Genomic DNA, 16268 nt, shown 5'->3' on the forward strand with positions numbered 1-16268 from the left:
TTTTGATTGGGATTGCATTCAGTGTGTAGATTGCTTTGGGTGGTATTGACATTTTAACAATATTTATTCTTCCAATCCATGAGCATGGAATGTAATTATTATATATATGTTTATAAATTATAATTATATTAATAATTATTATATTGATTTATAATTTTTGTAGGGCCAGGAAGGCTCCTCCATATGTTGGGCTGCTTTAGACAAAAATGGAGAAGAAGTGGTAACTTCTAAAGGTGAGCACAAACTCTGTATTCAGTATATGTTATTTTTTTGACAGAAGAGTTACTAAATCTTTCCTTAGCTAGTACTAATTCAATAATATTGGATAAAACAGATTTCTGTGATAGCATATAAGCATCTGCTTTGATATGTATTTATCAAAGCATTAGATGGAAAAACAGAATATTCATAATTGTCAGCCACTCTCTTTCTGTCCTTTTTTCCAGATAATTTAGAAGATGAGACTGAAGATGATGACCTATTTGAAACTGAGTTTAGACAATATAAAAGAACATATTACATGACGAAGATGGGAGTTGATGTAGTATCTGAGTACGTTTTTGCCAATGTTTTTACTTTAAAATAGAAAAAAATCATATTTTGCCTTTCTTCAGAAAACAGCATAATTTTGATAGTTAAGGTAGTGGGAGAGGAGAATTCTTTGACTATGTAAATTATTGTAGTGTCAGTCTTTCAGCTACTATGGTTTTGGAGGTGATATTAACTGATGTGTTATATTCCTGTGATAAAAATTGTCAAGTAGACAATGGTTAGTTTTGTTTTTGCTTTCCGTATTCCATTTGCATATCACACTTACTTCAAAGGCTATCTGGCTTGGCCCCAGGTTAATTACCTAGTCCAAAAGTTCCTTAAGAACTTGACCTCTATAATGGTGGCTTTCACACTTTTAAACTGTAGCTCACAGTATGAACTACACGTTTGTATTTTATTTAACAAAATTTTATAAAGTGCTTACCAAGTGCCAGGAGCTGTTCTAAGCATTTTAAAATATGGACTTATTTAATTCTCACAATTCTGTAAGATAAGTAAAATATTACTATTTTACAACAGAAATTAAGGAATTGAGAGGCTTTTTTTTGTTTTAAAGTAGATTCATTTGTTTTTTAAAGAGTTCATTTTTAAGTACTCTCTGCATCCAATATGGGGCTTGAACTTACAACCCCAAGATCAACAGTCGCATGCTCTATTGACTGAGCTAGCCAGACACCCTAAGGAATCGAGAGGCTTAAAATGACTTGTCCAAGGTGACATAGTGAGTGAGTGGCAGAGCCAGGATTTGAACACAGGCTGTCTGGCTCCAGATTTAATAGTCTCTCTCCCTTTTTTTTTTTTTTTTTTTGTTTGTTTATTTTTTAGTAATCTCTATACCCAGCATGAAGCTCACACTCATAACCCCGAGATCAAGAGTCACATGTTCTTCCGATTGAGTAGCCAGGCACCCCCAGAGTTTATATTCTTAACCACTAGATGAGGCTGCTTCTCTATAAGTGAAATAAGAGCTTCATGAAATGCCATGTATCTTTTTTCATACTTACGTGTTATACTTAGATATTTTCTATACTATTATTTTTTTAATATAATAAAGTACTAAGTATTAGATTTTTTCTAGAGTCTGCCCAGAGATAGACCCAAGCCTTCAGATATTGCTTTATGTACTCTCAGACTGTCTTCTAGGCTAGACATAGTCTTTCTTATCTATATTCATACTGACCTCCAGTAACTAGAGGTATAGGAATTCTAATACAAGTCACCGGATCATTTGAAGCTTTGTCAACTACTTTTATCATGTAAGACTTTTGAGACTTGAGAAATAAAACATTTAAAATAGTTATGCTTCTAACCCTTTATTTAGTCCTTATCTTTCCTTGATTATAGTTATATAGTGCTATAATACCTGCTGTTGGCACTAAATGCTTAATTTGATAGCTAATAAATCTGTTTTATTTTCCTTTTCTTTTATATATTAAACTATAGACTTATTAAAATGTGATACCATTTATTTGCCTAGCAAATAAGCAAATCTTTTAAAATTGTTATATTTGATGTTGGTCCAGGAGTGATGGTAGTGTTCTTCCTTAATTACTGATGGGGATATAAACTGGTTAAATTATTTGGAAAGTACATGTCCAAAAAGTTAAACTATTTATCCCTTTGACTCAATAATTCTAATTATTAATCTGTTTAAAAATATAAACTTAAACACAGAAGATCCTTATATACACAAGGATGTTTATTACACAGTTTTTTATAATAGTACAGAATTAGAAATGATCTACATGTCGTCATAATCATGTCCATCTCCTCTTTGTGACAGTCACCATCTTGCCATAACACTGTCTCCAGAATCTGTAGAACTGCTAAACTGGTACTTATAAAAAGTTCATAATAATTTAAAAAGATACTTATAGTATGTTATTAAATACAAATTTCAAAAGCAGGACAAAAATCATATATACAGTATACTCTCATTACAATAAAAAAAAAAAAAAAAAAAAAACCTGGGCACGGAAAAAAGACTGAAAAGAAATATACCAAAATGTAATAGTAGTTGCTGTTAGGTGATAAAAATGCTTTTCTTCATTAATAATGAGAAAATTTTCATTTTCAAAAGTGTGCTTTCCAGAAATATTAATATTTGGAATTTCTAATTGCGTCTGTACCTAAATTTTGATAACAGACACTAATAAGGTTTATGGCTATTTTTTGGTTTTAACCCAAGGTGTGTGTGTCTGTCTGTCTGTCTGTGTCTGTGTGTAGAAATATTTTCCCTTAAATTATGGTTGAGAAAGAAATGATTAGAGGGAATTTTGTTCAGTGGGGATAGCACTTTTCAATGTATCTTCTAGCTGCTATAACCAGATACTACAGTCTTCTTGAATTCCTTCTGTGATTTTCTCAGGCATCCTCACTGATAGTTTCCCATCCCTGTATCCCATTACACCCTGACTATTTAGGAGTGGTAGTGACACTTCTTAGAAAGCTTCCTTCGCCATATCCTCAAACTTTAAATCACACATATAGTACACTGACTGAATAAATATGCACAGTAGGTTTAAGTCTTCTAATAATCGCTTTAGGAAAACTGTATGGCAAAACTTTAATATGACAGAATGGAATTTGTTTTAAACAATATTTTGGAATTTTTCTGATTACAGTTTTTAACTTATTCAGTGATTATATAAAACATATGTGAGGCAGGGTGTATCAGCAGATATTGTGCTCTAAAGATAAATGACCTGTCTTCAAAAATTAATGTTATAATTAAAATATGCTTTCTGTTTTTAGTGACTTCCTGGCTGATCAAGCTGCATGTTATGTTCAGGCAATACAGTGGATTTTGCACTATTACTATCATGGAGTTCAGTCCTGGAGCTGGTGAGGGAATAAAAGAAAAATAAAGTTTTGATTTTTTTTTTTAATAATGATTCATTACTATAATCTCATTTGGGATTCTCTTTTCTCTTTATTGCTATTTATGGTGGCATTTTTAAAAAGGCACATATGGCCAAGTTTAAATGAAATACCAGTAATCTTTTCTTATATGAAAATAGTTTTTAAAGACTTTTGTGTAACAAAGATGCTTCCAGCCCTAGCAAATGGCCAATAATGAAAGCTCTTCAAATCTAAGGATTTAAAATTTTCTATCATGAGGAATCAGCTGTGACAAAGTCTTGATAATTATTGGGTCTGAGTGATGGTTATATAGGGTTGTTCATTATATTCTTTGCTACATTATTGTATACTTGAAAAAATTGTTCTAGTGAGTAATTATTAAAGAATGGGTTATTTCAATGTTAGACTGGGAAGGGTAAAAAAGAAATGAGAAAGGAATTATTTGCTTTTCCTGGAAATAGTAATAATAATCATGCTTCCTCTTCCAGCAAGTTCCATCTACATTTCCAAACCATCCACCAAAATAGAAAAATCACAAACCCAGGGAAAAGTAGGAGATGAGATAGTTTATGTTGTTTTGATAGCACCTTTGCTAGGCTTTGTTTTAAAGCACCACACAGCAGCACTTCCAAAACTCAAACAGGAAGAAATAGAAAACTTGAACAGACCCATAACCAGCAAAGAAATGAATCAGTTATCAAAAATCTCCCAACAAATAAGAGTCCAGGACCAGATGGCTTCCCTGGGGAATTCTACCAGACATTTAAAGCAGAGATAATACCTATCCTTCTCAAGCTGTTCCAAAAAATAGAAAGGGAAGGAAAACTTCCAGACTCATTCTATGAAGCCAGTATAACTTTGATTCCTAAACCAGACAGAGACCCATTAAAAAAAGAGAACTACAGGACAATATCCCTGATGAATATGGATGCAAAAATTCTCAGTAAGATATTAGCAAATCAAATTCAACAGCATATAAAAAGAATTCTTCACCATGCTCAAGTGGGATTCATTACTGGGCTGCAGGTCTGGCTCAACATTCACAAATCAATCAGCATGATACATCACATTAATAAAAGAAGAGATAAGAACCGTATGATCCTGTCATTTGATGCAGAAAAAGCATTTGACAAAATTCAGCATCCTTTCTTCACAAAAACCCTCGAGAAAGCCGGGATAGAAGGAACATACTTAAACATCATAAAAGACATTTATGAAAAGCCCACAGCTAATATCATCCTCAGTGGGGAAAAACTGAGAGCTTTCCCCCTGAGATCAAGAACAAGACAGGGATGTCCACTCTCACCGCTTGTGTTTAACATAGTGTTGGAAGTACTAGCATCAGCAATCAGACAACAAAAGGAAATCAAAGGCATCAAAATTGACAAAGATGAAGTCAAGTTTTCACTTTTTGCAGATGACATGATATTATACATGGAAAACCCAATAGACCACCAAAATTCTGCTAGAACTGATACATGAATTCAGCATAGTCGCAGGATACAAAATGAATGTACAGAAATCAGTTGCATTCTTATACACTAACAATGAAGCAACAGAAAGAAAAATAAAGAAACTGATCCCATTCACAATTGCACCAAGAAGCATAAAATACCTAGGAATAGGGGCGCCTGGGTGGCGCAGTCGGTTAAGCATCCGACTTCAGCCAGGTCACGATCTCACGGTCCGTGAGTTCGAGCCCCGCATCACGCTCTGGGCTGATGGCTCAGAGCCTGGAGCCTGTTTCCGATTCTGTGTCTCCCTCTCTCTCTGCCCCTCCCCCGTTCATGCTCTGTCTCTCTGTCCCAAAAAATAAATAAACGTTGAAAAAAAAAAAATTAAAAAAAAAAATACCTAGGAATAAACCTGACCAAAGATGTAAAAGATCTGTATGCTGAAAACTATAGAAAGCTTATGAAGGAAATTGAAGAAGATATAAAGAAATGGAAAAACATTCTGTGCTCATGGATTGGAAGAATAAATATTGTTAAAATGTCAATACCACCCAAAGCAATCTACACACTGAATGCAATCCCAATCAAAATTGCACCAGCATTCTTCTTGAAGCTAGAACAAGCAATCCTAAAATTTGTATGGAACCACAAAAGACCCCGAACAGCCAAAGTAATACTGAAGAAGACCACCAAAGCGGGAGGCATCACAATCCCAGACTGTAGCCTCTACTACAAAGCTGTCATCATCAAGACAGCATGGTATTGGCACAAAAACAGACACATAGACCAATGGAATAGAATAGAGACTCCAGAATTGGACCCACAAAAGTATGGCCAGCTAATCTTTGACAAAGCAGGAACGAATAACCAATGGAAAAAAGACAGTCTCTTTAACAAATGGTGCCGGGAGAGCTGGACAGCAACATGCAGAAGGATGAAACTAGACCACTTTCTTACACCATTCACAAAAATAAACTCAGAATGGATAAAGGACCTGAATGTGAGACAGGAAACCATCAAAACCCTAGAGGAGAAAGCAGGAAAAAACCTCTCTGACCTCAGCCGCAGCAATTTCTTACTTGACACATCTCCGAAGGCAAGGGAATTAAAAGCAAAAATGAACTATTGCGACCTCATGAAGATAAAAAGCTTGTGCACTGCAAAAGAAACAATCAACATAACTAAAAGGCAACCGGCGGAATGGGAAAAGATATTTGCAAATGACATGTCGGACAAAGGGCTAGTATCCCAAATCTATAAAGAACTCACCAAATTCCACACCGAAAAACAAATAATCCAGTGAAGAAATGGGCAGAAAACATGAATAGACACTTCTCTAAAGAAGACATTCAGATGGCCAACAGGCACGTGAAAAGATGCTCAACATCGCTCCTCATCAGGGAAATACAAATCAAAACCACACTCAGACACCACCTCACGCCTGCCAGAGTGGCTAAAATGAACAAGTCAGGAGACTACAGATGCTGGAGAGGATGTGGAGAAACGGGAACCCTCTTGCACTGTTGGTGGGAATGCAAACTGGTGCAGCCACTCTGGAAAACAGTGTGGAGGTTCCTCAAAAAATTAAAAATAGATCTGCCCTATGACCCAGCAACAGCACTGCTAGGAATTTACCCAAGGGATACAGGAGTGCTGATGCATAGGGGCACTTGTACCCCAATGTTTATAGCAGCACTTTCAACAATAACCAAATGATGGAAAGAGCCTAATGTCCATCAACTGATGAATGGATAAAGAAATTGTAGTTTATATACACAATGGAATATTACTTGGCAATGAGAAAGAATGAAATATGGTCTTTTGTAGCAACATGGATGGAAGTGGAGAGTGTTATGCTAAGTGAAGTAAGTCATACAGAGAAAGACAGATACCATATGTTTTCACTCTTATGCAGATCCTGAGAAATTTAACAGAAGACTATGGGGGAAGGGAAGGAAAAAAAAAAGAGAGGGAGGGAGCCAAACCATAAGAGACTGTTAAAAACTGACAATAAACTGAGGGTTGATAGGGGGTGGGAGGGAGGGGAGGGTGGGTGAGGGGTATTGAGGAGGGCACCTGTTGGGATGAGCACTGGGTGTTGTTTGGAAAACAATTTGACAATAAATTTCATATAAAAAAAAAAAAAGCACCACACAGCAAAACAAACCAATGCAAATTATGTGTATTAGTTGCGATTTCACTTAATAACCTTTTAAAAAAATCTTTGCAATAACTAACTTAATTCTGAGGACGTCTCTGAAGAGCATCCTAATGATGTAAATCCTTGATTTTCCATTTTTTAATAGGGTGCTTATAAGCTGTTCCTATTATTTATCAGACATTAAGGCCAGGTGCTTGAAAAGCATATTCTCATATAATCCTCACCACTATATACAGTATTGTCTGACTTTTACAGATGACGTTCAGTTATCTTTATTACTTTAGAAAGGAATCTTTTTTTTAATGTTTTATTTTATTTTTGAGAGATAGAGGGAACAGAAGCAGGGGAGGGGCAGAGAGAGGGAGACGCAGAATTTGAAGCAGGCTCCAGTCTCTGAGCTGTCAACAAAGAGCCTGACGTGGGGCTCGAACTCACATACCACGATATCATGACCTGAGCCAAAGCTGGACACTTCAACCAACTGAGCCACCCAGGTGCCCCTAGAAAATAATATTTTTAAAGTCATATACCCAAAAATCAAGTCTAAGCCTGATTCCAAAGTTTATACATTTTCCATTCTGCATACCATTCTACCTCCTGAATTTTCTCATCCTTTTGAAATGTCATAATTATGGAATATAAAAATATTTCTTTATTTTTGTAGTATACTTAGTCAAATATTAAGATTATAATTTTTCAAAAATTGTGTGTTCAAGGCTTTGTAAAAATATCTATACCTGTAGTTAGAAATAGTGTGTATGATTGTTAAATGGTTTAATCCTATCACAAACATGATAATATATATACCAGTTCAAAGATAAACATTCTTAGGGCTGACTAGTAACAGCCACATGAGCTCAGACTCTGTTCTCTCTACCCTCTTGAGAGAGGCTCCAGCTCATGTATGCTATAACTGAAATAAAAGTCTTCTGGCTACCTCATTACTTCAGTCCAAGAATGATTCACACTCAATATTCACACTCAATATAAAAGAACCATTATATATATTTATATTTATATATTAATATATATATACACACAGACATATATGTGCATATATATATACATGTATGTCTATATATATGTGTATTTATATATGTATATATATTTAGTATATGTATTTATATATGTTTAAATATATAGTATATATGTACATATATGTATACGTATATACATGTGTATATATATGTAATGTATATATATGTTTAAATATATAGCATATATATTTATGTATATGTATTTATATTTATATGTATATACATATATGTATATATATTTATTTATTGCATATATATATGTATATAGATGTATCCTTCAATTACATGATACATCCCAATTTTGAAATTGTAAAATTATACTTGGAAAATTAAGGTAATATAACTTTTGTTGCCACCACTTGACCTAAATTTTCTAACACTGCTGATTTCTTAAATCAAGTGACAAAATTATGGGTGGTAATTTTTTTCCTTTAGAGTTATTGCTGTGTTGTTAAATAAGGAAAAGTATATATTTAATATATTGATCTGTTTCATAAAGTTGCCAATTGTTTAAAACTCAGTTTTGTTTTACAGGTATTATCCCTACCATTATGCACCTTTCCTATCTGATATCCGCAACATCAGCACACTCAAAATCCATTTTGAACTAGGAAAACCTTTTAAGCCATTTGAACAGCTTCTTGCTGTACTTCCAGCAGCTAGCAAAAATTTACTTCCTACGTGCTACCAGGTGGGTTTTAAACTAAAATGTTTTTATGTCCCTTTTGATACTTAGGAGGTCTTCATCCAAGCCTAGAAATGTAATATCCACACTTCTTTAATAGCTAAATATATTGACTCCCAGTTTCAAATACAATATTTCTTACACAGATGTTTTGAAAAATAACCCCTTGATTTAGCGTTAGCTTAAAACAAAGTTAGCTTTGTTTTAAAAATGCATACAATTTTCGTAAACCATTCAGAGCATGACTTCTTTATTTTCAGCACCTTTAAGCACATTTTCAGTTTGTCTCTGCACTGATGAAAGTAAACTATGACAGGCAAAATGTGAAGCCATTTACTTTGTCCAAACAATTATAGATTAATTCCTGTTCTTTTACCCTTTATTTATTAGAATAGGGATGGTTCTACTGAGTCCTTTATCTCGACAGAAGTATTGTCTCAGTTTATATTTAGGTTTTAAGCATTTAGTTTATCAAATTGTGGAATGAAAGGCTTTCTCTAGTTAATATAGTTTGCATAACGGGAGGAAGATATTTTAGGAGTATTGGGGTCACCACAGTTACACTAAGCCTACTAAACTGATTCTGAGGGCAAACTTCATTTAGTTCTTTTAGGATATCAATCTTTTCTTCTAATTCTGTGGTCTGGTCCCAAGAATTAAAGTATACACACATAGACACACTTGCACACAAGAAGTGGAGTGTACACACACACACACCTTTTGTTATTTGACTGTCAGGGTCCATTCTTCATCTTCCTAAAACATTATCTGTCCTTCATCCTGGCCTCTGACCTCCCTTTCCTCTTAAGTTTGATGCTTTTTTCCCTACGTTCAGATACATTAAGAATTGATATTCAACTACTCTTGACCAGTTTAATCATGCAGGTGTTTTACAGCCACATCTGTTGATTGTTCTGTGCCCATGCCATACTGGTTATTAAATATTTTGAGTACTACTCTGGGAAATATGCTACTTTATTTCTTTAAAAAATATTATACCATAATCTTTCATATTCATTTCTTAGAAGATACCCTTATGCTTCTTTCATCTACTCTAAGATCTCTGATAAGAACATCTTTTTATTGGACTTTTTATCTTTGCTATTAGTGGTGAAGAGATTCTTGGATTTTAGGAATTTTTTCTTTTTAAATTATCTTAGATACCGTCCTTACATTACTTAACAAAATCAATTGATTAGGACACAAAAATAAACTGTTTAGGGTTAAAAATAGAGGACTGTTGGCAGCCTGTGAAATGAAGTCTGAAAATAGAATTTAAGTGAGCCTTGTAAAGTGGTAAGACAACAAAAGATAGAAAAGGGAAAGTTGAAATTCAGAGTAAAGATGGTTTTACTATATAACTAGGACATTGGAATGGCAAAGTGATGAGTAGCAGTAAAATTAGAAGTCGTATAGTTGAAAATCAAAATATAGCAAGTATATTGCAATATTTCCAAGATGTAAAAATTTAGTTTTGCCTTGCTTAGAAATTTTAAACTGTAACATGAGCAAATACTGTAAATATATTAACAAAAAGTTATATTGATATTAGTTCTTTTATTTCTGTTCCTCTTTATCTTTCCATAGCACTTGATGACCAGTGAAGACTCACCAATTATAGAATATTATCCGCCCGATTTTAAAACTGACCTAAATGGGAAACAACAGGAATGGGAAGCTGTGGTCCTAATCCCTTTTATTGATGAGGTCAGTGCCCGCAATAGTTATATGTACACACATATATTCTTTTTTTTTTTCCCTTCAAATTTTTGTTTGAATTCCAGGTAGTTAACATATAGTGTAAAATTAGTTTCAGGTGCAGAATTTAGTGGTTCATCACTTACATACAACACCTGGTGCTCATCACAACTGGTGTCCTCCTTAATCCCCATCACCTATTTAACTTCTCTCCACACTGCCCCCTGCCCAGTCCACCCTTTCTCTAGTAACCATCAGTTTGTTCTCTGTGGTTAAGACTCTTTTTCTTGGTTTGCCTCTTTTTTATTCCCCTTTTGTTCATTTGTTTTGTTTCTTAAATTCCACAAATGAATGAAATCATATGGTATTTGTTTTTCTCTGACTTATTTTGGTTAGTATAATACTCTCTAGGTCCATCCATGTCATTGCAAAAAAAAAAAAGAAAAGAAAAGGAAAAGGTTTTACAATAAATTATCTAAGCTTCCTACCACAAAAAGCTAAAAAAAAAAACGAGAAATTAAACCCAGACCAAGCAGAATGAAGGAAAAAATAAAAATAGGAACAGAAATCCACAGAAAATGAGCAAACAGTAGATAAAAATGAGCGTAACCAAAAGCTGGTTCTTTAAAAAGGTTAATAAAATTGATAAAATCCTAGCTAGACTGATCAAGATCGGGGGAAGGGGACAAGAGGGAGGGAAAAAGAAATCAGATGAATTGCCAATATCAGGAATGGAAAAGGAGGTATCCTATAGATTTTACATATATTCAAAGGACAGTTAAAGAATATTGTGAACAACATTATGTGAACAAATTCAACAATCTAAATGAAATGAACACATTTCTTTGAAGACACAATTCAGCAAAACTAACAAAAAATTTTTAATCTGAATAGTCCTGTATCTTTTAAAGACATTTAATTCATAATTTAAAACCTTCCCATAGAGAAAATTCTCAACGCAGATGTGTTTACTTGTGAATTCTAGCAAACATTAAAGGAAGAAATATTACCACTTTTACACAAACTTGGAAAATAGAAGAGGGAAAGTCACTCTCCAATGTATTTTAAATAGGGTGACTGTATTTTTTTCACATCTTTTTTTTTTTTTTTTTTTTTTTTTAAGTAAGCTCTACACACAACGTTGAGCTCAAACTCATAAGCCCAAGATCAAGTGTCACATACTCTACTGACTGAGCCAGCCAGGCGCCCCTTTAAACATATTTGATTAGACCAGCATAACCCAGATGCCCAAACTAGACAGTCTGCTAGTCTGCCCTTGGGCCAAAATTCACATCCTGTCCAAATACAGAACTCACTGACCTCTCCCAAAAATCTCATCTCATTACACATTAAACTCAAAGTCTAGGATTTGATCTTTAAATTTTTTATTTTATAATTTTTTCCGGATTTTGCTACTGCTTTACTCTTCATACCACTTTTTCTATAAATGCTTCGAAAATGTCATAGACAGTTACCGGACTAAAAGTCTAGGAGGCCACTCTGGAAAATAGTTCAGTAGTTTCTTATAAAGTTAAACATACATTTACTCTTCAATCCAGCAGTCACACTCCTGGATATTTTTTATCTTAGAAAAAATTAACACTGTCTTCACACAAAAGCCTGTACACAAATATTCAGAGCAACTTAACTTGTAATAACCCAAATTGGAAAAAATTCATATGTCCTTTAATGAGAGAGTAGATAAACAAAAGGTAGTATATCCATTTAGTAGAATATTACTCAGCAATATAAAGAGCTATTGATATAAGCAACTTGGATGAAAAAAAATTCACTTGAGTGAAAAAAGTCAGAATGTTATGTATTATATGGTTCCATTTATATAATATTCTTTTTTTTCCTATGGAGATAGAAGTTTAGTGAATACAGCCCAAGGGAGTCACCCAGGCTGGACAACAGAGGAGAGGCTGTTTGCCTATAATATTCTTGAAATGACAAAATGATTGTGATGTAAAACATGCAGCAGTTGTTAGGGGTGAAGATTGGGGATAGGGTGACAAAACAGATGAACATAAAGGAAGGGAAACAAAAATAATACAAAAACAGGGAGGGGGACAAAACAAAAGAGGCTCATAAATATGGAGAACAAACAGGGTTGCTGGAGGGGTTGTGGGAGGGGGGATGGGCTAAATGGGTAAAGGGCATTAAGGAATCTACTCCTGAAATCATTGCATCACTATATACTAACTAATTTGGATGTAAATTTTAAAAAATAAAAAGTAAAGTCAAATTACAAATTTAAAAAAATAATTAAAAAATAAAAAAAATAAATAAATTTAAAAACTAAAAAAAATTTTTAAGAAGATTGGGGATAGGGTGTGATTATAAAGGAGCAACAAGGAGTTTCTTCATGATGATGTAACAGTTGTTTATTCTAGTTTTAGTGGTGGTTATATGAATCCATACGTACGATAAAAATTTTGTAGCACTGTACACATAAAAAATCACATACAAAAACCAGTGAAATCTGAGTAAGTCTTTAGTTAAAAGTGTTGTACTAACATCATTATCCTGATTTTGGTAATGTACTTGAGGCTATGTGTATGATGTTATCATTGGGAAAACCTGGATGAAAGGTACATGGGAACACTCTGTACTAATTTTGCAGCTTCTTGTGAATCTTCATCTTTTTTGCCACTATACATAATATGCTGTGATAAAAGTAGCTATGTATTTATGTATTTGTTTGTTTGTCTATGCAGTCCTAGGTGCTGGAGATTTTATTTTTTTAAGATAGATTCCCAAAAGTGGGATAGCTTGGGTAATGGGAATGTATGTTTATTTTTTTTTATATATTTTTTTCAAAAAGACTAGTCTGATTCACCAATGTTTAGTCCCTACTCTGCCTCTCCAGACCTGGATATTATTGCTTCATTTAATTTTTGGCCAATCTGCTGATGATGGGTGCCATTTTATCATTATTCAAATTTGCTTTTCTCTGATCCCTAATTTGAATGTATTTTTATATATGTGCTTGCCCTTTGCATTTTCTCTTTGTATATTGCCTGTTTATATCCTTTCCCTCATTTTTCCTTTCTTTTTTTTTTAGAAAAAGAATTTAAAAAAAGAATTTTTATCAATTCTTTGTATGTTAGGAATATTCTTTTCTAACATGGCATTTGTCTCTTGATTTGCTGATAAATCTTCTGTCACATGCATTATGTATTGTTTAAAACGGTCTAGGGTAACCTGGGTGGCTCAGTTGGTTAAGCGTCCGACTGCGGCTCAGGTCATGATCTCACGGTTCATGAGTTCGAGCTCCACCTCAGGCTCTGTGCTGACAGCTTGGAGCCTGGAGCCTGCTTCTGATTCTGTGTCTCCCTCTCTCTCTGCCCCTCCCCTGCTCACGCTCTGTCTCTCTCTGTCTCTCAAAAATAAATACAAAAAAAAAAAAAAATTAAAAAAAATGTCTTGAGCCGCTTAGGTGGCTCAGTCAGTTGAGAGTCCAACTTCGGCTTAGCTCATGATCTTCTGGTTCATGAGTTTGAGCCCCGTGTCAGGCTGTCTGCTGTTAGCACAGAGCCCACTTGGATCCTCCGTCCCCCTCTCTCTCTCTGCCCCTCCCCTGCTTATGTGTGTGCATGCCCTCTCTTTCTCTCTCAAAAAGAAACATTTAAAAAAATTATTTTTTTAATTAAAAAAAAAATGTCTTTTCCCTTAAGACTATTAGGTTTTCTTCAATCTTACTTAAATAAGAATTTATCCTCTCAAATTACTAATACTCTCCTAGATTTTCTTCTAATACTTTTATTGTCGTATTACTCTAATACATATTTTTGTATATAGTAGGAAGTTGGGAGTGTATGTGCTTTTTCTTCCAGCTGGATAGGTAGTTGTAACAGCCCCATTATTTTATTTTATTTTATTTTATTTTATTTTATTTTATTTTATTTTATTTTATTTTTTGAGAGAGAGAGTTAAGATTTTTGTTGTTCAAGACCACAAATAATGAATCTGTGTACTGAGGGAAAAGATCTATTCTGTATGTTGAGATTACATAATTTTTATACTTTTAACCCCTGTCTTCAATCTTTAAATTTAGAAGCGATTGTTGGAAGCCATGGAAACATGTAATCACTCCCTCAAAAAGGAAGAGAGGAAAAGAAACCAACATAGTGAGTGCCTAATGTGCTGGTATGATAGAGACACAGAGTTCACCTACCCCTCACCATGGCCAGAAAAGTTCCCTGCCATAGAACGTTGTTGCACAAGGTAATGTTATTTGGTAATTTTTCAACAACAGCAATAAGCAGCTCCCCCTGGGGCCTGGGCGAAGCTTTTGAATATCTATTTGGAGAATTAACAAATAATTTATGATAGTTATAGTCAGTTGATAATGAATTACACCCAACTTGCAAAAGATCATACCATCTCCCTCTCAGAATTGTTTCTGTGGTTCTCTGCTTTGGTCAGATTCTGCTTCTCCCTTTCTGTCTTCTGTTAAACTTGAGGTTTTTTAGTTTTTTTGGTTTTAATTTTTCCTCTCTAGAATTTATCTGTGCTCCTACCTCAACAGGAGATACAAATTTTTGTTTCCACTGTCAGTGTCTACTTTGATATGTTATGACTTTGCCTCTTATATTCCCAACCGCCCAACTGGAAAGAAGAAAAAAATAATAAAAGTGTTCCTATATTTTCTTGCGTGAAACTCATTTCTTCTTTTTCTTCCTCATTAAAATGTCTTTGTTGTTTTTTTTTCTTTTCTCTCATTTTCCCTGCAAATCATTTACCCAGATGGCAGCTAAAGTGAATATCTCCCAGTTATGCTTTTCCCTTTTTTTTGGAACATAACCTCAAGATTTTATTGTCTTCATAATGTAACATAATATGAAGCTTAGAACTGGATCATTTTGGCCCTTTCTCTTATCTCCTCCCAGTTCAAAATGCTTGCATCTCTTAGGGGCAGCTGGGTGGCTTAGTCAGTTAAGCGTCTGACTCTTGACTTCAGCCCAAGTCATTATCTCAAGGTTCGTGGTTTTGAGCCCCATGTCAGGCTCTTCACTGACAGCATGGAACCTGCTTAAGATTCTCTCTCAGTTTTTCTCTTACCCTCCCCTAGTGGCACACATGTGTTCTTTCCCCCCCACCCCCGCCCGTGCCCCCCTCACTTAAAATAAATAAATAAACTTTTAAAAAAATGCTCACATCTCTTAATATTCAGCATTCTCTTAGATCTGCAGTTGGGCTCAACACATTCAGGCCTCAGCACAATCTTTGTAGTTTTAACCTTTTCCTGGAAAATTGGCTTAGTTTGCCCACTATAGCCACTCTACTTCCTGTCATAACACCACTCTCCATGGGCATAAAGAGAATCTTTGCCTTTCTTATGCTGTGTCATTTTGTGGGGTTGGGGCTTGCCACACTTCTTGCAGCAAGACCAGCAGGTTTTAGGAACGTTCACCATGGTTGCAAGAGTGCTATTGGCATGGAAAGCACTTTTCCCTTTTGTTAAAGCAAAGAGAAAGATGAAATAGATATTATGAAATGTTTATTTTCCATCTGGGTTTTAGAACATGGAAGATATGGAGATTTGTAATGTGCTTAATATGTCCCTTTGCTTCTAAATTAAATATATAAAAATATATACATAAACGTGTATATATATATATGTATACGTGTATATATATATATATATATATATATATGTGTGTGTATATATATATATGTTTTAAGTTAATGGGGAAAACTTCCATTCAGTAATCTATAGGCATATTTAGGTCTAGATCAATAATAACAAAGAATCTGGGTTGTTCTGCTGTATATTTTCTTTGTCTTCAAAGACAAATTGTCATTCCCTTGCT

At 34.3% G+C, this 16268-nt stretch overlaps 1 protein-coding gene across 4 annotated transcripts in view; it reads left to right on the forward strand.

The window, feature by feature from the left end:
* XRN1 (5'-3' exoribonuclease 1) overlaps positions 1 to 16268 on the forward strand; it is a 120255-nt gene that overhangs the window by 26133 nt on the left and 77854 nt on the right. For all 4 annotated transcript variants that reach the window (XM_045503421.1, XM_045503422.1, XM_045503423.1 and 1 more), the window contains 6 exons: positions 164 to 233; positions 447 to 552; positions 3307 to 3396; positions 8601 to 8757; positions 10339 to 10458; positions 14510 to 14679. In XM_045503421.1, coding sequence (XP_045359377.1) covers positions 164 to 233; positions 447 to 552; positions 3307 to 3396; positions 8601 to 8757; positions 10339 to 10458; positions 14510 to 14679 — 713 coding nt within the window. The remainder of the gene's footprint in view (positions 1 to 163; positions 234 to 446; positions 553 to 3306; positions 3397 to 8600; positions 8758 to 10338; positions 10459 to 14509; positions 14680 to 16268) is intronic.

Source organism: Leopardus geoffroyi, chromosome C2, assembly GCF_018350155.1.
Source record: "Leopardus geoffroyi isolate Oge1 chromosome C2, O.geoffroyi_Oge1_pat1.0, whole genome shotgun sequence".
NCBI classification, from domain to species: Eukaryota; Metazoa; Chordata; class Mammalia; order Carnivora; family Felidae; genus Leopardus; species Leopardus geoffroyi.